The 25,147-nt window shown below is 32.5% G+C and overlaps 3 protein-coding genes across 5 annotated transcripts in view; 1 reads left to right on the top strand and 2 right to left on the bottom strand.

The window, feature by feature from the left end:
- Positions 1-287: 287 nt before the first annotated feature.
- Positions 288-8,925, bottom strand: LOC143055533 (neurocalcin-like). Of its 3 annotated transcripts, XM_076228707.1 has the most exons (4): positions 8,862-8,925; positions 8,479-8,519; positions 2,014-2,405; positions 288-737 (listed from the first exon to the last, which is right to left on the bottom strand). In XM_076228707.1, exons 3-4 carry the CDS (start codon positions 2,380-2,382, stop codon positions 558-560), a joined length of 549 nt encoding a protein of 182 aa, XP_076084822.1. In that variant the 5' UTR covers positions 2,383-2,405; positions 8,479-8,519; positions 8,862-8,925; the 3' UTR covers positions 288-557. The 3 variants fall into 3 exon arrangements, with proteins under 3 accessions (XP_076084822.1, XP_076084815.1, XP_076084807.1); XM_076228700.1 differs by lacking the exon at positions 8,862-8,925 and having other exon boundaries at positions 8,479-8,661; XM_076228692.1 differs by lacking the exons at positions 8,479-8,519; positions 8,862-8,925 and adding an exon at positions 5,916-5,952.
- The window catches only part of LOC143055520 (cytochrome P450 10-like), a 107,216-nt gene continuing 86,749 nt past the window's right edge, over positions 4,681-25,147 (top strand). The window contains exon 1 of the mRNA XM_076228684.1: positions 4,681-4,688. The gene's annotated coding sequence lies outside the window, so the exon portion shown is untranslated. The remainder of the gene's footprint in view (positions 4,689-25,147) is intronic.
- LOC143055511 (neurocalcin homolog) lies at positions 15,926-18,300 on the bottom strand. The gene is made up of 2 exons (XM_076228675.1): positions 17,797-18,300; positions 15,926-16,323 (listed from the first exon to the last, which is right to left on the bottom strand). The coding sequence occupies exons 1-2, from the start codon at positions 18,196-18,198 to the stop codon at positions 16,153-16,155; spliced, it is 573 nt and encodes a 190-aa protein (XP_076084790.1). The 5' UTR covers positions 18,199-18,300; the 3' UTR covers positions 15,926-16,152.

Raw genomic sequence — 25,147 nt, 5'->3', positions numbered from 1 at the left:
GTGTTTATATGTAGGAGGTACGTATATTTAGAAAATCCTCAGGGTTTTAAGTGTCTAATCTCCTCGTGTATATGAAATACGAAGGAGGTTAGTGAATCCTTTGAAGATACCAACCAAGATAACAAAAATAAAATGGATTGGCATAAACTCAAAACGAAGTGAGATAGTGTGCAGTGACATGGTAAGCTTCTTGCTAGGGATACATAGCATGATGGCACTTATTTACTTTTCCTTTAATCTCATATAAGATATAATGGAATATATGTCAGGCTAATCGTATTTGTCTATTTTGTAACATATGCAATGCGATTTTATTAGAAAAGGTATGGGTTACATATAAAGACGTTCTTTTACTAGTAATAGTAATTAACATCAGGTTACATACTATTTACTGTGAACAAGACTATCATACTAAATTCAAAATATTTGAAGAGTTTCTTTTTAGAATTGATCATAAACACACAGTAGACTAAAATGACGGAGAAATGCTGTATGTTTGAACCCGTTTTTAAATCAACTTCATTGTGTAGAACAGATTTTTTACGGATAACATTTTTTTAATCTCCAGGATCAGGTCGAATGAGATTAAGAAGTTCTGGTATTTTATGCACAGCTGATGTAAACTCTTCTTTTGAAATTACATCGTCATTATTTCTATCCATGGCGTCGAACAACTGATTTGCTACTGTTTGTGGATTTATTTCGTTCGCAGAGGACCCAAACAGGTCGTTGTAAGCCTGTAAATTAAAAATGAAAACATAATTAAATATCCACGAGAACCCGAGTTCAGTACAGTAACTGTGACAATATATTGTACCTACTTCGAGGTGGTGTCAGATACGGTTTAAGATGTAGATTCTCAGCAATCTTAAAATTATTTAAGGAGTCATAAAGGCTAAGACCATATAGACGAAGGAAATGTAAACTTTTGTTGTTAATGTCCGTGTCATTTTGGTCTTTTGTGGATAGTTGTCTCATTGGCAATCATACCACATCTTCTTTTTTATATTTTCAAAGTTTCCATCGGTCTATTTATTTTTTATATTGTCAATATCATAAATGAGGTATTTTATCCAAAACACACTATGGGTGATTAGGATATCAGAAGCGGCATTTACAATCATAAATCTGAAAGTCAATAAATGTTGAACAATTCTGGCAACTTGTCAAAATTTTCTTTAATACACGTTTTATGACATTTGAAATTTAACTTAAAAAAAACCACAAAATAAAATTTTCTAGGTAATCAATGACAACTGCAAGGAGAACTTACCGGTTGAGTAACAATTTAAAGTGAACCTTATTAGACGTGTTTTAAATTGCATTGTATGAGGTGTGAAATAACCTTGTAAAAGTATATCCGCCGACGACAACATGCAGTACGTAATATATCAGATATCCATTCGTATCCAGTGCTTGTTATACTTAATATTTTGGGCTAAATTATTTTTTTATTAGAATATTTTTTTGAAATAAAGTATTTGATACCATTTAGGTTCATATGGGAATATTTATCACATCAATGCAAAATTAGTACATGAAAAAAAAAGGTTTCGGAAAGGATACAGTATATAATCCTACTAAGTAATTATCTGGCATCTGATACCGGGGGTAGCCCAAATAAAAGAAATTATTCAATAAATTCACAATTCTGTTTGTTTAATTGATATATGAAGACAATATGTCTTTGTTACATGTAGGTAATAGTTTATGGTTCGATCTGGTTGTTGTAAAGTTACCCTTTCCACCACCCAAACATACGGCTATGGGTATGATACATGTTGAACATACAATGACAATTTATGAGCAAAGGCCTTGTCTAAAAAAGTTTTTTCTCCACATAAACATCGACGGATTTTTTTTATGAATGACTCTTCCCATCCAGCCATAGAAAGGCCGTCAGACGTCAGAGCAATTTTGGTACATACGAGATGCCTGTATTTTATCATATGTTAAAACGGTAAATATCAGAATAGTACGTTTTCGTCATGTCTATCATATAGCAATACCTACCCGTAGAAGATCTCTGACTTCAACTCGGTCTATAGATCCACTTTTATCCGAATCGAATAATGAAAATGCAATATTGATTTTATCTTCGACTTTATCACTGTCCATCATACATATTCCTATCACAAATTCAGTAAAATCCACAGTTCCACTGCCGTCCGTATCAAAGCAGTCAAACATCTTATCTGCAAACTTAGTGGCGTTCCCAGGAAAGCGTCCACTATAGACACGTCGAAATTCCTTTTTAGACAATTCACTTTTGCCTTTTGAGTTTTCTTTGAAAATTTGTTTTAGATCCTCATATTGTTGGTTTGTCAGATGAAATCTCTCTTGCAGTTCCTTCTTTGGAATAGTACTCGGTTTGCCTCCCATTCTTGCCTTTTCATTAGTATAATCTTTTTGTGAATAGAAAATAAAGAAAATTAAAATGAAACATGAAGGCAAAACAAGATATTTATCATCTAAAATAGGTTCTATTCAATTGAATTGCATTTTAATTATTTTTCTTTTCCTGTGCTCAATCGTTTTACCATTTGCAGCTTGAATCAGATGTAATGATTTATAAAATCAAACGCTACAATAAAGTCAAAACGTGCGAGTTAATACCGTTTTGTATTTCAATTTTAACAGTTCGAAAAGCAAATGCAATTCACCTGAATAGACAATGAATGAACAGTTACTTTCAATTCTACCTTTACGATCTCAATATAGATTGCATATTTAAAATTATATGCTAATTGTAGAGAAAAAAATCTTTATTGAGAATATCAAATAGTTACTACTTTTCAATTATTGATAAATATAAAGTACGGAGAGAAAGTAGTTAAATTGGTCCGTTTGGCATCAGAATTATTACCTGATAACGGACCTATTTTCTTTATAAATCTGACAGAAAATTGCACAAATGTTAGTTATATTCTTTTTAAACGAATATTTTTTTACACTCCTTATTATCGTTACATCTTTATCTTCTGTCCTGCATTTTTGTGCTATGTTGTTGTGTTTGGGTGCTGTCATATTGACAGCTTAACCAGACATTGATATTTTCCTTTTAATTCGAGTCATGTGATTAGGTATTTCTGAACGATCTCGTCCTGTACGAGTGATATTTAAATATTTTCGCCAAATAAATTATTCGAACGTCAGACACGTATACAGAAATTCTTTGTCTATTTCTTTTGATCGATGACTTATCTTTCTCTTTTAGTGTACAGTCTATATGTTTATGTCTCTTAAAAATTCCTACACAACACCCATCACAACACCAATTTAATGTGTTTTTAACTATTTTTAAACCAAGTATTTGCAATTGACAAACAAATTTGAAATCGGGAGGGGGGCCTTATTCTTTGAAACTTCCAACGAATAAACTACTGGCAATTTCAAATTCTTGAATGATCTCTTTGGTATCACAAATCAACAGTTAGCATTATTATAACATGCATGTGCGATCCTTATATTTCTTTAATCGTAAGACATTTTGTTTAAGCTGTGAATATTCAACACGATTACCAACTTCTTACATATAGCTATATTAAAAATAGATATAATTAATAATGCAGCCAGAACTGCCAAAAAAATGGCCGCTTGTTCGAATTTTTTAAATGTGTGAAATAAATTTGAATCATCGTTCTGTCTTACCGGCAGAATTACACTATTTAAATGACTTTTTATTTATCGCCAAAAATAGCTCTGTCTGAATAAGTCAACGCATCTGTACATGTATGTACATTCTTTTAATTGTTTTTTTTTGGCAGACAAATCAAAATGTTTTAAACGGTTTTTAAGTTGTAGTTTAAGGAAAAGTATGAACGCGCACGTGTTTGTGCACATATTTTCTTTCAGACTACACGTCATAGACCTTGAACATCCATATAACCATAAATTTGAAACCTTTAAAAAAAGACACACTTTGTATATATCATGTTTATAACAGTTGAGTCTTGTTTCAGAAACGATTCAACATGAAGAAACACGGATGTTTTGAAGATGAGTTCTTGAACCAACAACACGAAGAATTGAAAGAAACTGTTAATAATGTTGTGTCATATGTACTATTGTTTGTCTGTTTGTCCGTTTCTTTAATAGCCATGACGTTGTCAGTTTATTTTCGATTTATGAGTTTGACTGTCCCTCTGGTATCTTTCGTCCCTCTTTTTAATAACAGATATGGTATGGAAATATTTTAGCATTATAAAACACACCATCATGTTGACCAAAGGAAACAAATATATTTACCTATGCAGAAAAACTATTCCACACACCAGAACACTTACATTATTTCAGAATACACATAGATTTGATACACCAATTATAATCATATTTTTGAATGTCTATTATAACTAAACACTGACCTTTATTAAGGACGATGTTTTTTAAATTGTATACCCATATCGAATGTCTTAAGATTTAAATTATGTCATCTCTAATTTGAAAATCAAAAACCATACTGGGTCACCAACAAGCATGTAGTCTTATGAATGCACAATATCTAAACAACAAGTCAAATTAAAATTTTATATAAAAGCACAAATTCTTCCCCGTTTGAATAGATATTATGATAAATGAATATAATAAGTATTAAAAATTAACAATGCAACTGATGATTGAAAGACCTCATCTTTACTGAAAAAAAACCTTATCATTTCTCCTTAAGTTTTGCGAAGAAAAAAAAAACACGTTTAAAAAAAATGCGACAAATGTTAGTGAGTGGGTATTCTATTTAAGAGAGTATGTCAGAAACTACGAAATGTAAGTTACATTCCCATTATATATTGGTATCATTCAAATGCCTCCATGCGAGAGTCTCACAAAAGATTTGTAATTGGTTGCTTTGTATTTGTCATTAAAGACGTGAACAGTTTATAATTGTATTGTACTTTTCCTACTTTGTTGATGTTTCTGTGGATTATTCTAGATGTACTAACTTTTACGTGAAAAAAAAGAAGCACTCAAGAGTACTTAGAAGATAATCCTTTTTTGCTTTTCTTAATATTACTTACGATTAACATATTAAACAGTGTATAGTAAACAGACCAAAGGTTAAATATTTAGACGGTTTAGTAAAACAACTATTGACAATAAATAGACTGATTGTCAAATATTTATCTTGTTACGCTCACATCTCTGACATTTTTGTTTTGTATTTGTATTTTATGTTCATAAGGCGAATGTGAATATGAACATATTTAAAACATAAAAGGTCACAACATTGCAAACATGATATACGCAAGTATTTTCTTTTTCTTGGAAGAGTTTGATTTTTTAAAATCCAATATGACGTTTCTTCTAAACTTAACAGTTTGAAATTCCAGATGATTACATGACTGAAAGAGTCATATTTGAAATTCAATAAAGGGCAAAAGTGAAATATGTATTGTAAGCTTTAAATCCGTGAAGAAAGTATGACTAACAAAACATGTGTACTAATTACGGGGGTGTTTAACGACCTTGGATACAAAAAAGTTGATTTGCATGTTCGGTTTGCGAGACCCTCGTGGGAAGTCAAATTTTAAACAACTCGCAGGCACATACGTATGTCAATTTCCCTTGTATTTCGAAAACATTTTCTGTTCCATTTATTAGCTAAACATATAAACAAGTTTAAAGAAAAAACATATAGTACTGTAATTTATTAGAAAAGGACGTAAAATAGCAATTATTTGTTCCTATGGAAAAATTGCATGGAATCACTATTGCACTTGATACATTTGGGAGTGAATCAGAACGATAAGAAAATGTCTTCAATTTTTATATTCAATAGTCTTGTAATACAGACGAGTCTAAGGAACAGAAATAGAATCTGATGTTCAGCAGTTGCTCTGCAAAGAGTAGATTTAACATTGAGTGAAAAACAAGTCAAAATTGACTTACGTGGCAAGCTATACTATTTAGTGTTATAATACCTTTGATGCAGTGCACTTGCATAGATTAGATTAGAAATAAACTGACAACGCCATGACTAAAAAAAAAAGAAGATAAACAGACAAATAATATGTCACAAGACACAACATAGAAAACTAAAGACTAAGAAACACGAATCCCAACAAAAACTAGGGATGATATCAGGTGCTCCGGAAGCCGATCCTGTTTTACATGTGTCATCCGTCGTGCTGCTCATGTTATTACAAACCGGATAAATAGTCTAATTCGGTAAATCACATTCATGTTAAGGGAACTGAATTGTAGTAACAACATAAGGAACATATCCGATATCATATGTGAAACGGATATTCCTTAACAGTCAACCAACTCGTGATGGCGTCCGTAAAATTAACAAAGAAATGATATCAACGTCAACATTTTAATAGCTTCTTTGTGAGCCACAACACTTTATCATGATAGTAAATACAGGCCCGGGATATATACTCTGTATGCAGGAGATTCTGGAATGTTGTTATATAGAAATGGAAAGTTTGCAATAGGAAAGCTGATATCATCTCTTTTGTCGTAAAGTTTTGTTTTTAACCGACCTCAATTTCTAGATGTAAGTCAAGGTATGAGACAGAATGAACTGTATCTTTTGTATCCTTTGCAATATCATATATACACAATAATACTTGAATTCAAAATTATATGCATGTATACTTAGTAAGCATAAAGAGGGACGAAAGATACCAGAGGGACAGTCAAACTCATAAATCGAAAATAAACTTACAACACCTGGCTAAAAATGAAAGAAGACAAACAGACAAACAATAGAACACATGAAACATCATAGAAAACTAAAGAATAAGCAACACGAACCCAACCAAAAACTAGGGGTGGTCTCAGGTGCTCCGGAAGGGTAAGCAGATCCCGCTCCACATGTTGCACCCGTCGTGTTGTTTATGTTATAACAAATCCGGTAAATACTCTTATCTGGTAGGTCACATTCATTAAAGGGAAGGGGATTGTAGTTACGATGTAAGGAACATATCCGATATCTTTTGTGAAACCGTTATTCCATAACAGTCAACCAACTCGTGACGGCGTCCGTAAAATTTACGATGGGATGATTTCAACTTCACCATTTGGAACTCTTGGGTTAATAGCTTCCTTACGAGCAGCAACCCTCTTTCAAGAAAATCATGATAGAAAATGCAACACGGGAATATCGTATCAATTGGGAGAAATAAACTCCATATGCAGGTACTGCTGGAATGTTGCTACTTAAAAATTGAAAGTTTTGTTTTCAACCGACCCTTTTTGCCAATTCTTAGATGTAAGTCAAGATATGAGGCCGACTTAACTGTATCTGTTGTATCCTTTATCTTTAGTTCGATGGGATAGATGCGTTCAACAAAATCACCAAATTTTGAATTATTTAGTGAACGAACGTCATCTATATAGTGGAAAGTAGAGTTTAATGATATTGTTTACTTCTTATCTTTTTTCCTAAAAGGTTCCTGTATGAAGTCAGCCTCGTGATAATAAAGAAACAAGTCGGCAAGAGGAGGGGCACGATAAGTTCCCATTGGAATGCGACATTCTGTTGAAAAACAAGTCCTTCGAACGTAACAAATATGTTGTCAATCAAAAAATCTAAATGTCAGTTTCAGATATTTTTTTGTTTCAATCAGAGTGAATTAAAGTGTACACACAACATATTTGTAGGTCATTTCAAACAAACAAATAAATATGATTTGAGTAATTCTAAGAAAACTATTGTCAATAGTATTCTAAGTTATTTACGGTTTTTTAAAGGGTATAATCCACAAACTGCATTGTTTAGACCGACAAAAATTTGTAAAGATGAAACATGAAGCAAGTGATTTAAAAAAGGTGATATCTACGTGTTATATATATATTCTATCTATAATGAGGAAAATTTGTAAGCACTGTGCTTTCAGGTTTTAACATGATCAAAAATCAAAATTGAAAGATATATATCTTTAATTTGATCAAGTTTATGTGCAGAGTTTTTACCAGTTAATACGTTCGCGTTTTTTTCTTTTCTTTTATAGAGAAGATTTATAATTTTCCAGACCAAAGTAGGGAACACCACAACACAATAGGTGCACGCTATCGCTGAATGTTGTTAATTCATGTTGTGGCCTCAGTCTTTCTTATCGGTTGTTTCTTTTAGGATCTTCAGTCGCTATACATTTTGACGGATTAACTTCAAAATTGAATATAGATATCTCGAACTTTGTTTCATTCAGTCCCAAAGTTTCCTTTCTTTGACAACACATTCATTGCTGTATATTGTCCATGCGTTTCGATAATTGTATATCATATAAAATATGATCATATGAAATACATTCAATAATTAAACACATAATTTACATAAATTGTGTTTGCCGGACGCGCGTTTGGAATACAAAAGACTCATCATTGACCCAAGGATAAAAAAGTAAAAAAAAAAAACCAAATAAAGTACGAAGCTGAAGATCATTGGTGAAAATATGCTATTTTCTATATGCACTTTTATCTTGTGCTATTAACTACAGATTTAAAACTTATATATAATTGTCAGATTGCCCTTACCTTTTTGTTTCTAATCCGTCCTTAACTTTGACATGCTATACCTGAAAGAGGAAGTTTGCACAATAACGGTAAATCATTCAATGTTGGCAACGCATTACTATTCATTCATTGGACCTATTCATTCGGTACAATACCTTAAACAATACCAAGGAATGTTTTTAAATTTATAGGATCACAAAACTAATATGCAGAATTAAACGTACGTTGTTGTTTACATATATTTACTACGGTTAAATGATTTAATTTTAGCTGATTATTCCTCTTACAAATCTTTCAAATGTTTATACTATTAACATTGAACGCCAAATTAAAATCAAACACTTTTCATGGTCCAATGAGAAAAGCACTTGTTTTAGTCTAATCCAAACTAAGAATAATAATACCTATTTCTACCTGCTCATACACTTAACATAGCCATTACATAACTTGTATGGTGTTACGGGCCCTGTTTTCATTTAAAGGCGAACGAAAACAAACAATACTTTTTCAATTATAGGTTGAAAAGATTTAAAGAATTTTGGTCTTTTCTATTTCATAATATTTAAAAAGATCAAATAAACATTCCACTTTCTTAATACACCTTGTAATTTTAACCAATAAAATCTTACAGCGTATCATCTCGGATATTGCCAGTCGCAGACTTTTCAGACGAGTTTGCAGCGGAAGAGATGAAAATGAGACTATTCTGAATATTTTTCTTGCAAAAACAGGTCTCGATGCCTTCAACTTAATAAGTATACGTCATCATAATTCGGGTTACACAAATATACCTCCGTTCTTACATAGATTTGTCTGCTCCTTAATTTCTGCTACAAGTACCAAACGAATTACAACTATAATTTTGTGTTGCAGAATCTCAATATTAACTTCAAGTATAAACCTTCTGACTGCAAACTTGCAAGTTCTCGATTCATATTTAATATATCCGACTGAACATTGCCAATAACGCTATCTGCTAAATGTGTTATTCAAATGTCCTAAATATTGTGACTATTTCAAAATACTGATGGTTTCAATGGAGGGTTATTCAGGAAATGGGATAAACATGAAAAACAATTAAAAAGTTGAATGGATTCATAAAAACACTTGGTACATTGATCGGAAAAGAGCTAAAAGTTGGAAATCACCTGTCCTACCATGACAAATATGTTGTTGTTCCAGCTGAAACAGCTTATACTGCTGGGTCTGTTAAGTGCCCAAGAAAAATCTTCCTAATTTATTATCATCAATTCTATCAGCATTCAAAACCGTCTTCAAAGTTATTGTGTAATGACCCATTCTAGAGAATAAATATGAATACTTAAATTTCGATAGATCTGTTAGAATATATACAAAATAAGTATCCTTCCCCTTCAATAATATGTTTTGACACTTCTTCCATTTCCCATTTCATTATAAATTAAAAGACAAAATAAAAGAATATGTCCTACATTGTTTCATAAAAAGGAATGTGCATTGTAGATAAAAGTCTCTTGTCTTAGGAAAAGATAAATCGTACTTTGTAAAAAAAATCTGATTAAGACATAAAACTCTCTGAAACTGTCATTATCTAGACACTTTTATTTTAAAATAACATATGTGTTACGTTAAGAGTACGAGTTTTTCAAGAAACAATCGACATTCACTTGGATACCAACAGTGCTCTCTTCTTAATGACTTTTACCTTCAATCATATGATGCTGACTTCTTAAAGTATCTTCTTATGAAGAACGAAAGAAGCTAGCATTATCCTTCAAGCTTACTTCCTGCTATATAGATGATGTTCTCACACTAAATAACACAAATTGTTGGCGACTATGTTGAAAGCTTCTCTTCAATCTAAGTTAAACAGTATACAACATATACAGATAATTCCGCCTCTTATCTTGTCTTACTAGAAATTGACAATAAAGGGTCGTTACAATATTCGCGTCCCCTTTTTTCGAATGTGATCTACCGAATTAGACTTATCATCGGTTTTGTATTTATAACGGGCCTCTCGGGTGACATATGTGGTGCATGTCTGCAAAGGTTTCCGGCATCTCTAACATTACATGGGTTTGTCGGGGTCCGTGTTGCTAAGTATTTAGTTTTCTATGTTTTGTTCTGCTTACTTATGTTTGTCTTTGAGTCGTTTTTCGTTTTTGTCATGGCGTTGTCTGTTTGACTTTGGTATCTTCCACCTCTTGTTTGTTACACACTTGAGTTCATGTAACGATCAGCCAACAATCCCTGAAAAAAGATTCATCATGTGACCAAATTTAATATCAATGGGATGAAATAAAACTGAGTACTTAAAAAAACAAACCAAAAAAACACTAAAAAACACACACACCAAAAACAAAAATATAACAGAAATAATAACATTGATATCAATAGAATAATTAGACATTGGTTATTACGATACTGTATTTACTTCTTGTTTTACCTTCTGTACTCCACGTGTCGGGTTAAAATTCATTACTTTATAGTTATATACTTCTTTGGACTTAACTTTTACCATCTTTACCTGTTAGTCAGTAATGACGATTTACCCGTGCTTTAAATGCAGAGAACTCTGTATGGCACCACCCGACTGCTAGTCAAAGTATTGCGAGAGACGTTTAATCTTGTGGACTCACCCCTTTCTCATTTCTATCTTTAAATTTATTACAATGTTGATTAACGGGGGATTAAAACTGTTTAGAAAGTAGAAGGGAGGTAAAGAAAGAATTTTAAAAATTCTTTGTATTTGTCATTGAATAAATAACATTTTTTCTATTTGCTTTTTCTATACGCCTTTTTATGTTTCTTTGATACATATATATATGTTGTCGCTCTATACTTATGCATCCCATCATTGTGTTATGGTAAGTTTGTATATTATTGTCTTTAGTTTTTGCTAGTGTGCTTGGTGTCTATACCATTTTCTGCTTCCTTGTTACTTTTTGTTTGTTTTTAATGATTAAGATTATATTACAATGTTGACTGATGCACCCCTATTTTTGACATTTTTACCTATTATGTATGTTTGTTTTGTTAACGCATCGTTGTCAATATCATGGAATTTGGTGCCACTGTCATACAAGTAAGACGTTTAGATAGCTTTAAACCCAGGTTCAATCCACCATTTTCAACATAAGAAAATGTCTGTACAAAGTCAGGAATATGAAAGTTGTTATCCATTCGTTTGATGTGTTTGAGCTTTTGATTTTACCATTTGATTAGGGGCTTTCCGATTTTGAATTTTCCTCGGAGTTCTTTATTTTTGTGATTTTACTGTTTACTTTATTTCGACGAAATATGTCCTCTAGCGTGTATAATTGTATCTCTTCATTTACATTTGATTAGGGACTTTCCGATATGAATTTTCCTTTAAGTTCGGTATTTTTGTTATTTCACCTTTTACCAAAACAGCTAAAAAAGGGGGGACGAAAGATGCCGAAGGGACAGTCAAACTCATAAATCTAAAACAAACTGACAAAGCCATGGCTAAAAATGAAAAAGACAAACAGACAAACAATAGTACACATGACACAACATAGAAAACTAAAGAATAAACAACACGAACTCCACCGAAAACTAGGGGTGATCTCAGGTGCTCCGGAAGGTTAAGCAGATCCTGCTCCACATGTGACACCAGTCGTGTTGCTTATAAGATAACAAATCCGGTAATCTATTTTATTGTTAAAATCTTTAGTTTTTCAAAACATCGAAGATCTGCTAAAGGTGTATTGTATAATAATGACCATACCATTATTCTAGCTCATATCAACAAAGAAGTGCTAACTACTGAGCTGGTAATACCCTCCAACAGCATTGGCATCGACCCAGCGGTTGAAAATAATAAACTCAGCATAGATTTCTAGCTAAAATTGTGTTTGCCGGATGCGCGTTTAGTCCATAAGTTGAAGGGCACCAGTATGTGGTCAATTATTTAATTATTGTCTTTTTGTCTATGACTTTGGAGTAATCTGTCTTTTATTACCTTTTTCTATTTCTCTTTTTCTAGCTCCAAACTAAGTATTTCGCCATACAGGAGCTATGTTCATTCAGATTGTGTGGTAACTTTCCACCACACTTTTCTATATCTCCTTGTCTTTCTTGGTAATAAAATTATTTCTATGTTCAATATTCAAACTTTAAAGATTTTCATGAAATTTATGTTACAATTTGTTTCTTGATACAATGATAAGAAATTCCACAAGCGTACACTAACACGTTCCGGTTTGTATATGTGTCATTGAATTGTTCAAAGATTTGATGGCATAATTGATCACTAGTTCATAAGTGTGTCCTGTTACACTACAGGTACTGTCGAATTTTAGACGAAGAACAAGTTATTTGCTCTTTGTTTTGTTGAGATTGTGTACTGATTTTGTGTAATCAATTAATCTTTTTTCTCGTTACTGTAATGAACTGGTTCGAAAAATATATTTAATTACACAAAAAATGATTCATTTCAAATAAGTTAATACACTTATTTTATTTGGACGTATATACGTATCCGGAAAATCTGCATAAGTAATACTTTTCTTAAATATCGGACCTATTACACAAACAAACATACGTGTTAAGCATTTGCAAATGGAAATGAAGACATATTTAATCTTTGAGTGTTTTTGTTTTATAATTTATCCTGCAATTATCTAACTATTGTACAAATAAAGTCTCATGTTACCCCACTTCCACGTTGAGCAAGCGGTAATATGATTTTTTTCTATTTCCTAACCTTTTCATTTTGGAGTCTTCTTCGCGGTCCGCGTTTCAACGATGTCGATTTCTTTGAGAAATAAGAGACAATGATTTTAATAACTAAAGTTTCATGTGTTGCAATTAATTTCATGATACAAAAAATATATGTAAATTGTCGGAAAATATCAAATTAATTTGTACTCGCTACGAAACGGTAGAAAAGCTTGGTGGAACCTCGCTTTCGTCCTGTTTTTGAAGCTCATACAAATTTATTTTATATTTCCCGACAACATACATATATTGCATATTTATTCAGGTTTAACGGAAGATAACTCAACCTGGAAACATGATCAATCGCCCATGATAAATAAATGACAGTAAATTTGGTAATGTTATTGAGCTTTTGCAATTTTTTTTGAGGTATGCATGTTTTGTGTATAAGGAAAGATAACAGCTGATAAAGTTACTGCATGTATGTCTGGTCGTGTCTACTCCACAGTTCGCTATCAATCAAAGTAAAATATTAATCAAAGTTAATACTACGTTCGATGCCCATTTCTTAATTAGCCTTTATAATAAATTACAGAAGCGCCATTGGTGTATTTGCTTAGTTTCAATCCACACTGATTTGTAATACACTGTTCCTATGTGTCTTTTATAGTTAAGGTAACGACTTGAACACAGTTGTAAATTCGAATTCTTCGAATTAGGGTAAAATGATTCTGATGTGAATCCGCATCGCTGGACATAAAATCACAGCAGCATGCCAGCAGCGCCTGCATTTGGATACAATATTTCCCAGTTAATACAATAATCTAGGGGTTGTCATTACCATCCCCTTGACTGCTGTACCCATATTTTGACTATTATACCTATTATGTCTGTTTTGTTCACTCATTGTTGGTATTATAATGGAATTTGTTGCAACTGTCATACAAGTGAGAGGTTTAGCGCAATAAAACCAGGTTCAATCCGCAATGTTCTACATTTGAAAATGCCTGTACCAAGTCAGGAATAGGACATTTGTTGTCCATTGGTTTGATGTGTTTTATCGTTTGATTTTGCCATTTGATTAGGGACTTTCTATTTTGAATTTTTTTCGGAGTTGAGTATTTTTGTGATTTTACTTTTTTCCCTTACACAAACAAATGCCTGAACACATTTATTAATAAAAGCGTATGGGCACGTATCAGCCATAAACCAGCTTTTAACAGTTGTAGAGAAGAACATGGCATTAGATTGGCCACAACTTGAAGAAACCTGTTGATACAATCACTAGAAAAGCTGCTTTAGAATGGAACCATCAAGGACATTGGATACAGGAAATTCTTTTTCACAAGTGGAGAAGACCACGGGTGAAGAAGCTGGAGATAGTCGGATCTACCTGGACAGAAGCAAATAGAATAGGCAAAAAAAAAATAGCGACAAGTAAAGTGACCGTAGAAGCCCTATGTTTCACATAGGAAGGTTGACATTCCTATCATGGTTTCCGTAATAGTTGTGCTCTCTTTAAAACCCTATCCTTACAAAGAAGCTTTTATACAAAGAGATCAAAGGGGTGAAGTTGAAATAATTCCTTCTAAAATTATCGCCATCACCAGTTGTTTGGCCGTTATGGAATACTAGCATCCCATATGACGACGGCTATGTCTTAATTGTCGTAACCAAAACTCCGTCCTCATTTCCCAGAATGTGAACTACAGAATTATATCATCGGGTTTGTAATTGTATTTGTACATTGCACGTGTGGAGCAGTTTCTGCCAACCATTCCAGAACCATGAAATCATCCCCGAGTTTTGTGGGGTTCGTGTTGCTCAGTTTTTAGTTTTTGATGTTGTGTTTTGGTCTTTTTCGGTTCTTCGCCATGGCGTTGTCAATTTATTTTCGATCCATTAGGTTTCTTTTGTCTCTCTTATAAGATTATACATCTTGTTTAAAGGGTAGCAGCTGGTCATCATTAAAACTATCAATACTATTGGATATGTTCGGTTCCAAATATCCAAAGGTACATCGCTAAGAACAACGCGCATTGGCATAGTCTTGCGTTGAAATTAGAACATAGACAAGGGGCTCTAGCTACGAGATATATAAAAAATATAAAATATGATTTTTTTCGTTCATTCATTGATAAAAGTGAAATAATAATTCGTTTTTAGCAGCCAGTCTGTTCCAATTTTGTCAAAATAAGCTAATAAACATTCATGACGAACTATTCACTTGCAAGTGAATAATTCGACCTCATTGAATCCGTATTCCTGTGAACTTTAATTTAACCCCTTAGCTAGAGTGGATAACGCATAAATTGTCCGTGTTAAGTTATTTAAAGAAAAAAAACTGTCAACATTGAAAGTGAAACAAAGGTAAATTATTTGATTGACTTATCCGATCCACAAAAAAAAAAATAAAAAAAAAATCGTATACAGTTAAAACCGATGATTATATATATTTATAATCTATAAAGTTAAATCAAACAGACCCAGAAAAAAAATCAAATTGCACGATTTTGATATCTATTTATATCTATATTTATGTTTTATGTCGTTTATATGGTCATCGGAGGTCATCCGAGGTACATTCGATAGTTAATTAGATGGCGTCTAGACTTAGATACACACGAAACGAAGCTACATATAATTGACTCGATACCCTGTAAATTGTTTATTTTAGACTTTTTATAGTTTGTATGAATGTTTTACATTGTTATAAATCAAATATGAGAATTTGAGTCAATCGGTGAACATGAATTTGACAGCTAGTGCCCCTTTAACAATTACTATATATGCACACGAAAAAATATATCCGATCTTTTATTTTCAAGTCTATAAAACGTGTTAGTTTATTAGTGGCGCGTACAGAAGCAGTTCTTGCGTGCAAACACGTATACATATATTTTCAATATAACAATAAGCAGATGCGACACTTATCCACCAAACGCGAATAGACTTGGATGTAAGCAACTTTAACTTAATATTAATGTATGCGAGTTTACTTATGTGGCTGTACGATTGTCAAAGTCAGATTTACACTTGTGGATCTAGAATTGCTAATACTTTGGGATCATTTTTTGCTGTTGTTGTAAATTCATCGTATGTCACTTTCTGATCACTGTTTAGGTCCATTTTCTCGAATAGCTCATGCGCTACATCAACTGGTGATATTGAAATATGAGGTCCGAGTAGCTTATAATATGCCTGAAAATTGAAACGAAAATAAATTTAATCATTATATAATTAATTTGTGTTCAATCTTTAAATATATATGTTGTTTTATTTTTCAATGTATGACACAAGCATTAAATGTTAAAAATTACGTTTGACAAAAATACAGCAATTTCAGTTCATTCCATGAGTATTTTAATTGCAACTAAAAATTCTTAGCTAGACGTATTGACTGTGAACGGAATCTTTCATGTTCCCGATCCTCAAATAAGTTCGCTAGTGGCGGATTCTGGTCATTTATAGCCTTTTCTCTTATTTTGGAACTGGTATCAAATTATTAACCCCATGTTCGAATCCACATTAATGTTTTAATTCATTTTACATGTTTTACATATTTGAATTACATATAATTATTCACATTTCAATCTTTAACAAGATGTCATAATTAACACTTGTTAAATGTACCTGTTTCGATTGTTAGTCAATAAATTTGGTAATATCTAAAGTTAAAAAACTTACTTTATTCATTTATACTTTTATCTTTTTTGTGAAAAAAAGTTCGAAAAGTTTCTATATATCGATGGCTTGCTTATAAACTTTTTAATGTCATAGGTTCGAGAAGTTGTATTCCTGTTGCTTCATCTAAGTTTGTATATATTTTTTATGTGTGTTTGTTCATTTTTTCTGTCTTTTCTTGACCATGTAATTTGTTTAGTATGATTATCATTTGATATATAATCTCTTAATCGTTTACTTATACACTATTAGCCTGTCCTCACATTTTTTAGTGAAACGTTTTTAAAAGCCACTTAAGGTACTACATTATTAATCATTTGCCCATTTAACTTCACTCATTTTCATATTTCAAACACTGGTGGTATCGACATAATATTTCAGCAAACAATAAATTCTCCTCCCAAATATAAGCCAAAAACAATAAAAACAATAAAAACGTGCCAAGAATTATGTTTCACGGCTTATTTTTATATGTACAAAGTTCAATGTAATAAACAACATGTATTATTATATCATGATATACGTCTTATATAAAATTAAGTCATACACTTGGTTGTGTAACACACATGGTAAAACAGCGGGATAACAAACAGGACAACACACTCATTACGAACATGGACACACATGGGCAATACTTCTTACCAAAGACCATGAGTGATTGGAATCAACTTCCTTCTGAAGTCCCCCGGCTGACACAAAAGTGGGATTCATAGCTGCTCTGAAAGCAGTCTATGAAAAGAGGCTCTGAATAGAAGGCTGTTAGGACAGCAAATTATATAGTTTTAATGGTATATTTGATACGGGTTTAATTTGGCGATAGCGTAACCAAGACAAGCAGTGTTACCCGATACTGCGCAATGTTTCCGAGGTACCATATGTGATTCAAATCAGTTCATCATTTGGAAGAAGAAGAAGGATATCTGACCGTAATAATTTTCTGAACTACCTGAGTAAAGTACATATAGATATGCATATAATTATTATACTTACCGTGATCATATCAGTAACTTCTTGTTCACTTAGTGCATTACTGCCGTCTTTGTCAAACATATTAAACGCTATTGATATTTTCTGTTCTGTGTGTTTGCTGTCCATCATTGTTAAACCTGCTGCAAATTCCACAAAATCTACACTTCCGCTTTGATTAGTGTCAAAGGCATCGAAAACCCTATCTGCAAACTCAGCAGCGTCTTCATTCCTGTACAATATTTGATACACTTTCTGGAAGTTATCTCTTTCAATTGTTTTCTTATGTTCCGAGAAGTCATTGAAAAATGCTTTATATTGAGCGATTTGCTCATCTGTAAGTTTAAACTTCGACCTTAAATATTCCACTTGTTTATCAAAATCATCTGGCGTTGTACCACGTCCCTTGCATACTTTTCCACCCATCACGAGTCTGGTGAAACTTCGAACTTGTCACCGAGGATTAATATACACACATCACTGTAGGAGAGTGCTGTCAACAAACTACTATTAATGATCGACCGATATTTAATGAATAAAATCAATAATACCTTCAATTCATTAGTTTGTGACAAAGGTGATTTAAATTATTACAATCCAAACTTTGTGTATTGTATAAGTCTGGTAATTAAAAAAATAACCGTTTTATATTTTATGATAACAGTTCATATTTTAATGATAACAGTTCATATTTTATGGTTTTGAAACATTAACTATATGTTGTGAGGCTGTTGTTGTCATGGCGAAGTAAATATTTACCTTTAAGAATAAGTCCAGTTACAAGGCCATATAATTTATAATGGATTCTTCAGAGGCTATTTTTGAAGAAAAAGTCCAATGATAATTATTCTTATAGGCAAAAGAAGGTCTAATGTGTAAAAAGAAGGACATTATTAGCACACGTATGATCTACAAATTAGTTTTTATAAGGTTTATGTTCGTTACGCTTTAATTCGCATATATTATATTGACTATACTGTATAGGCATTTGAATGATTTGATCATATTTGATAGAAATCAAAATTTCGTTGTGACATATTGTTTTATGAATGACGTAGAACATCAATTAGAATTTATAACTTTTCGTGATTTTTCTTCTTCGAGTGATGCATTACTAAACGTGAGTCTTGTGTATACTGACTATTCCTATATACGTGTATAGTATAAATTAATGTTACTGCACGAGTGTAGTGAAAAGTAAAATCACAAAAAAAAAATTTACTCCGACGAAAATTCAATACGAAAAGTCCCTAATCAAATGGCAGATCAAAAGCTCAAACACATCATCAAATGAATAACAACTGTCATAATGGATTTTACACAGTTTTATAAATCAGACAAAAAAAACTAAGAGGTACGATGAGTATCAAATATTAAAACATGTTAGAAACTCGAGAATAAAACTACATCAGCAAAATAATAAAGAGGAACAACCCAGAAACGAAATTGAATTGGTCGTTCTTTCAAATAACTCTTTTTTTTCTCTATTTTCCAGTGACATACAAACTGTTTCTTAAATCGGACATGTACAACATTGATACAATCATTTTTATAAATGTAACTGTTTACTATCTAGTGAATTATATAAAATCCAAAGGATTTTCTCCTCCACGGCATAAAACCTTAGTCGAATTTGACTCAACTTTCTGGAATTTTTGGTTCTCAATGATCTTCAACTTCATACTTGATTTGAAAAATTTTACAACATTATAAGCCTAGGATATTCGGTGATTTATTTACTGCAGCAGAGTGATACATATATTTTTAGAAACAATAACCGTGTCATCATACATTTCAACCCATTTTGAGTTCATGTCTTTCCGATTGTTTACTTTCCAATTTTGTATCTCTTAGTGCTCGAACTTATAAGATTTAAGAATATCTACATTATGCCTGTTCCTTTAAGAGTTTAAAAAAACACAATTTTAAATTAGCACATTAATGGTGCGTTTCTTACATATGCAGAAAACGCTTAAAATTTCCTTATGTTTCTATGATTTCAAATAAATATACAATGGAAAGAGGGACGAAAGATACCAAAGAGACAGTCAAACTCATAAATCTAAAACAAACTGACAACGCCATGGCTAAAAAATGAAAAAGACAAACAGAAAAACAATAGTAAACATGACACAACATAGAAAACTAAAGAATAAACAACACGAACCCCACCAAAAACTAGGGGTGATCTCAGGGGCTCCGGAAGGGTAAGCAGATCCTCCTCCACATGTGGCACCCGTCGTGTTGCTTATGTGATTACAAATCCGGTAAATAGTATAATTCGGTAGGTCACATTCAGCAAAATGTTTCCTTGCAACGAGTTCATGCCAGTAAATAAAAGGGAATCGTTTAATCATATAAATTTCCTGTTTTCAGAGCTTTGAATTTTTCGAAAAACTAAGGATTTTCTTATTCCAGGCATATATTACCTTAGCCGTCTTTGGCACAACTTTTTTGGAATTTTGGATCATCAATGCTCTTCAACTTTGTACTTGTTTGGCTTTATAAATATTTCGATTTGAGCGTCACCGATGAGTCTTATGTAGACGAAACGCGCTTCTGGCGTACTAAATTATAATCCTGGTACTTTTGATAACTAATTAACGGGATAGAGAGATTGTTTAAAGAATATTTTATTTTTCAAAAGTGTACACATGACATTGATACAGTAGAACACGTGGAATCGAAGGCAATAAGAACGTATATAAATCTGTCTCCCTGATGGAGAGTTAAGAATGGACATTAGGACTAAAGCAGACAGTTAATGGACTATTCCAGGAAATAAAGAATTCTACAATTTAATTTCAACACATAATAGTAAAATATCAACAGGGCAAGAAATGAGAAATATTTTTATAGAAATTGATCATAGGATATTTTTTACTCAAATATATGGTTGTAGTATTTCTTAAACAAATCATAGGCCGAGTTCATTTGAAACTCTCGAGTTAACTTTACTTACTCGGGTTTCAACAAAACGATTTTACTTGAACCACTCGAGTTACCCTGGTTCCAAACCTCACCGAGCCAGGGTTAAACTCGGGGAACTCTTGAATGACGTCAGACCAATGAGAATATTTTATTTTTTATGCTTGGTCAGGGCCTTATACCATAGAGTTTCTTAAAGTTGTTCCTAATATCAACTCTTGTGCGTTCACGTGAAAATATATTAACGCTGAAGTCGATTGTAGAGTTTCAAGTGAACTCGGCCATATTGCTGAATGATTAACGAAAGAGGAAACAGTTCAAACGACAATTGTTGTTTACTACATAATTACTTTGTATGCTTCACTGACAAAAAAATAATGATTTCGAGGTAAATAGTGTTTCTGACTTGCTGACCGATCACAATAGTGAATAAAATTCCAACTCAAAGAGTCCAAGATCACTCAGAGTTACAGTGTTCTTTTAATCATACAGCCAGTAACTACAGAACGTCAATTTTGTAAATTATTATGTAGAATCTGGTTGATTTATCAGGGTTATAGTCAAGAAAAACTAAACGCAGAGAGTTAATCAAAGTAAAGCGCAGACAATTTGATGAACTCCTGCGACAAGAAGAACGGAATTATATTCAAATGCTCTCTTAAATGAATTGTTATCTAAAACAACACATGCATAGCTATCTTTATCGTATCCGAAGAGAAATTCTCTAATTATCTTACTTTGAATAATGCGTTTTCTAATAACGTATTCATTCGTATATTTGTTATCTATTCTTTTTAAAATATTGCGTTTAAATTTGGCAGAGCATCGTAAGCCTATTTGGCTGGCTGTTATATAATATTGTACGAATATGTATGCATTGTTTATATACAGGTTGCACCTTAATAAACCATTCATTCATTAATGCATTCATATGTATATCCAGTGTATTATTCAGTATGATTTAAATTAGATAGAACGATATTGTTTAGACCAAGACTATTCATTTTGGTCATTACGCTAGAGGTATAATTAGCATAACATGCCTTTTAAAATTCATGTTTCAAAAGAACCACACCGCTGCGACAATCCTAATGCATACTGTCTTTAAATCCTTTATGTTTTATCGATCAAACCTAACATAAAAAAAAAATAAATATCAACAAAAAACATCAAACTCCAAGGGCAATTAAACTAGAGGCTCTAAAGAGCCTGTGGCGCTCACCTTGGTCTATGTGAATAGTCAACAAAGGACACAGATGGATTCATGACAAAATTGTGTCTTGGTGATGGTGATGTGTTAATAGATCTTACTTTACTGAACATTCTTGCTGCTTACAATCATCTCTATCTATAATGATTGGCCCAGTAGTTTGAGTGGAAAATGTTAGTAAAGATTTACAAATTTTATGAAAATTGTTAAAAATAGACTATAAAGGGCAATAATCCTTAGGGGGTCAATTGACCATTTTGGCCATGTTGACTTATTTTTAGGTCTTATTTTGCTGTAAATTATTGCTGTTTACAGTTTATCTCTATCTATAATAATATTCAAGATAATAACAAACATCTTGGTTGGCCGGGTCACCGGACACACTTTTTAAACTACATACCCCAATGATGATTGTGGCCAAGTTTGGTTTAATTCGGCCTAGTAGTTTCAGAGGAGAAGATTTTGGTAAAAGATAACTATGATTTACGAAAAATGGTTAAAATTGACTATAAAGGGCAATAACTTCTAAAGGGGTCAACTGACCATTTTGGTTCTGTTGACCTCTTTGTAAATCGAACTTTGCTGAACATTTTTGCTGTTTACAGTTTATCTCTATCTATAATAATATTGAAGATAATAACCCAAAACAGCAAAATTTCCTTAAAATTACCAATTTAGGGAAAGCAACCTAACCACGGGTTGTCCGATTTATCTGAAAGTTTCAGGGCAGATAGATCTTGACCTGATAAACAATTTTATCCCTATGTCCGATTTGCTCTAAATGCTTTGTTTTTTTAGTTATATGCCAAAAACTGCATTTTAAACCTATGTTCTATTTTTAGCCATGACGGCCATATGGTTGACCGGGTCACCGGACACAATTTTTAAACTAAATACCCTAATAATGATTTTAGCCATATTTGATTAAATTTGGCCCAGTTGTTTCAGAGGAAAAGATTTTTGTAAAAGTTAACAACGACGGACGACGGACGACGACGGACACCGGACGCCAAATGAGGAGAAAGGTTCACTTGGCCCTTTGGGCCAGGTGAGATAAAAAAAGGGGAGTCAATCCTAACAAAATTAAGCATGCGACTATACCAACCAACGGAACGAACGGAAAACAACTGTGATATTCTTGACTTTGTATAGACATTTCCGAAGAAAATAGTGGATTAAACGTGTTTTTCTAGCTAGTTGAACCTCCCGCTTGTTACTAAAGCTGTTTCATGCACATGTAATATCCGTCGTGTTAACGTTTCTTTTGCCAATTAAGTATCTGGGCATAAGTAACTTTTGGAAATGTCATGAATGAGGAAAGAAAACTGATGGGACATGTCCGTTATCACCTGGCACACAACTATTCCTTAAAAAATAGGCGAATCATATCGACAGTTGTTTAATTTTTAAAGAATATTGTTTTTAACATTTTAACATAAAGTTAAGAACCTTAAGTATATACATTATTTTCTTTCTATGTAGCAATCCTCTGTAATTAAAAAAAAACATGACAGAAAACTAGATAGAGGAAAGAGGTGTACAGAAACATCAATATATCTGCTAGATTCTTTTCAATTTCTTGAGAATCCCCAGAATGAATAATGCCTCATAAAACTAGTGGAACTTGTCGGCGCTGATATCGACTTAAATACACTTCTTCCAAACGTTATCAATATTTACATGCAGTAGAATAAATTGAGTAATCTCCCGTTTACCGGGGGAAAATCCACATTCGAGTGAGATAAATGTAACGTGTGTTTGTCATAGACCCATTAAGATTATTACTTCGGATTTGTTACAACGAACTCACAGTTTAATCCCATTTGTATCAATATTTCCCGTTTTCTATCAAAATGATCGACATAAACTTCCAGAAAACTGATTTAAAATAACGATAGTTCGGTCTCTTGTCTAAAGCATTTCGAAAAGGAGTTTTGTAGATATCTTTGACAATGTTGAGATCAACCTCTTAAACATTAAATACGGAACTTCTACAGGTGCATTTGGGAAGGTATGCTTGAAGCCACAAATAATGAGACCCTGCAACAACTTATTTCCATTCTAAAGTTTAAGTTGCAATTGGCATAAAAAGTTTGGACAGACTGACCTCTAAAGCAAGGGGTACCTTAGATTTGATGAAAAAGAATGAAAGGATATTAACTTGATGTATTGAACCAAGACTTCTTACAAGAAGTTTAAGATCAGGAAGTTTCATCTTTTCTATTGCCTGAGGGTCTGAAAGGAATTATATCATAGCTGTACATTTGTTTTGCTGAAAATTGACAATTGTTTCCTAGAATTTCTGAGTATAATTTGAACACAGGAAATAGTTTCGAAAGTTTCACATAGTTTTGTGCGAATTCTTTTATACTCAACGTCTTTTGTTCAAATGGTAGCATGTAATTATTAAATACACTATTATGGAAAGGTGGTGTATAATGGCAATGAACATAAAGAGCAGAGTCGAAACTATACATTGATATCACAAAGCTGTATGAAAATTATATATATATTACATGTAGCATCAATTACATCTATACAGGGTCGCAGTTTTCAATTCACAAATATCGTTATACTTATGAGATGATGCATCTTAGGGTCGTTAGTATTCTTAGACGATGCGTATATGCAAAAGGATTCAAAGGTAAGATTTTTGACATTTTGAACAACGAAATTTGCTTTTCTGTTGATGATCAACCGGTGATCTCTCATCTATTTTTTAGCCTGTCTTTTGTTTGAAAGAAAAATCCTTAATTTAAATGAATCGCGAATGTGAAATCGGTTCTCAAATATAGTTTGTGGAAATCCATGTTATGCCAGAGTAAATCATAAAATTGAAGTTGAAGAATGTAAAATAGCATTATTTGAATATAAGTCTGTGAAGGTGTCACAAAATTATGCCAAACATTTTTTATGCAAATGAGAAAGGAAAGAAGGAAACTGAATGACGGTCAGACAGTCAGAAAAACAACCCCCATCACGTTTTACCGTCAGCTTCATAAAGTGAGGATTTAATAATACAGTATTGTTAAGGATAATGAAAAATCCCTAAAAATTCTTGTATAGCTGAATGGTACCCGATCACGAGCGAAAATATATTTAGTGTATTCACATATGATAGATGAACGAAAGGGAAATTTTATGCGACTGTCATACAAGTGAGAGGTTAAGCTAGCTATAAAACCAGGTTTTATCCACCATTTTACATAACACATAAGGAAACGCATGTATCAAGTC

Source organism: Mytilus galloprovincialis, chromosome 1, assembly GCF_965363235.1.
Source record: "Mytilus galloprovincialis chromosome 1, xbMytGall1.hap1.1, whole genome shotgun sequence".
NCBI lineage: Eukaryota > Metazoa > Mollusca > Bivalvia > Mytilida > Mytilidae > Mytilus > Mytilus galloprovincialis.
This window is presented reverse-complemented; position numbering and strand designations above follow the sequence as displayed.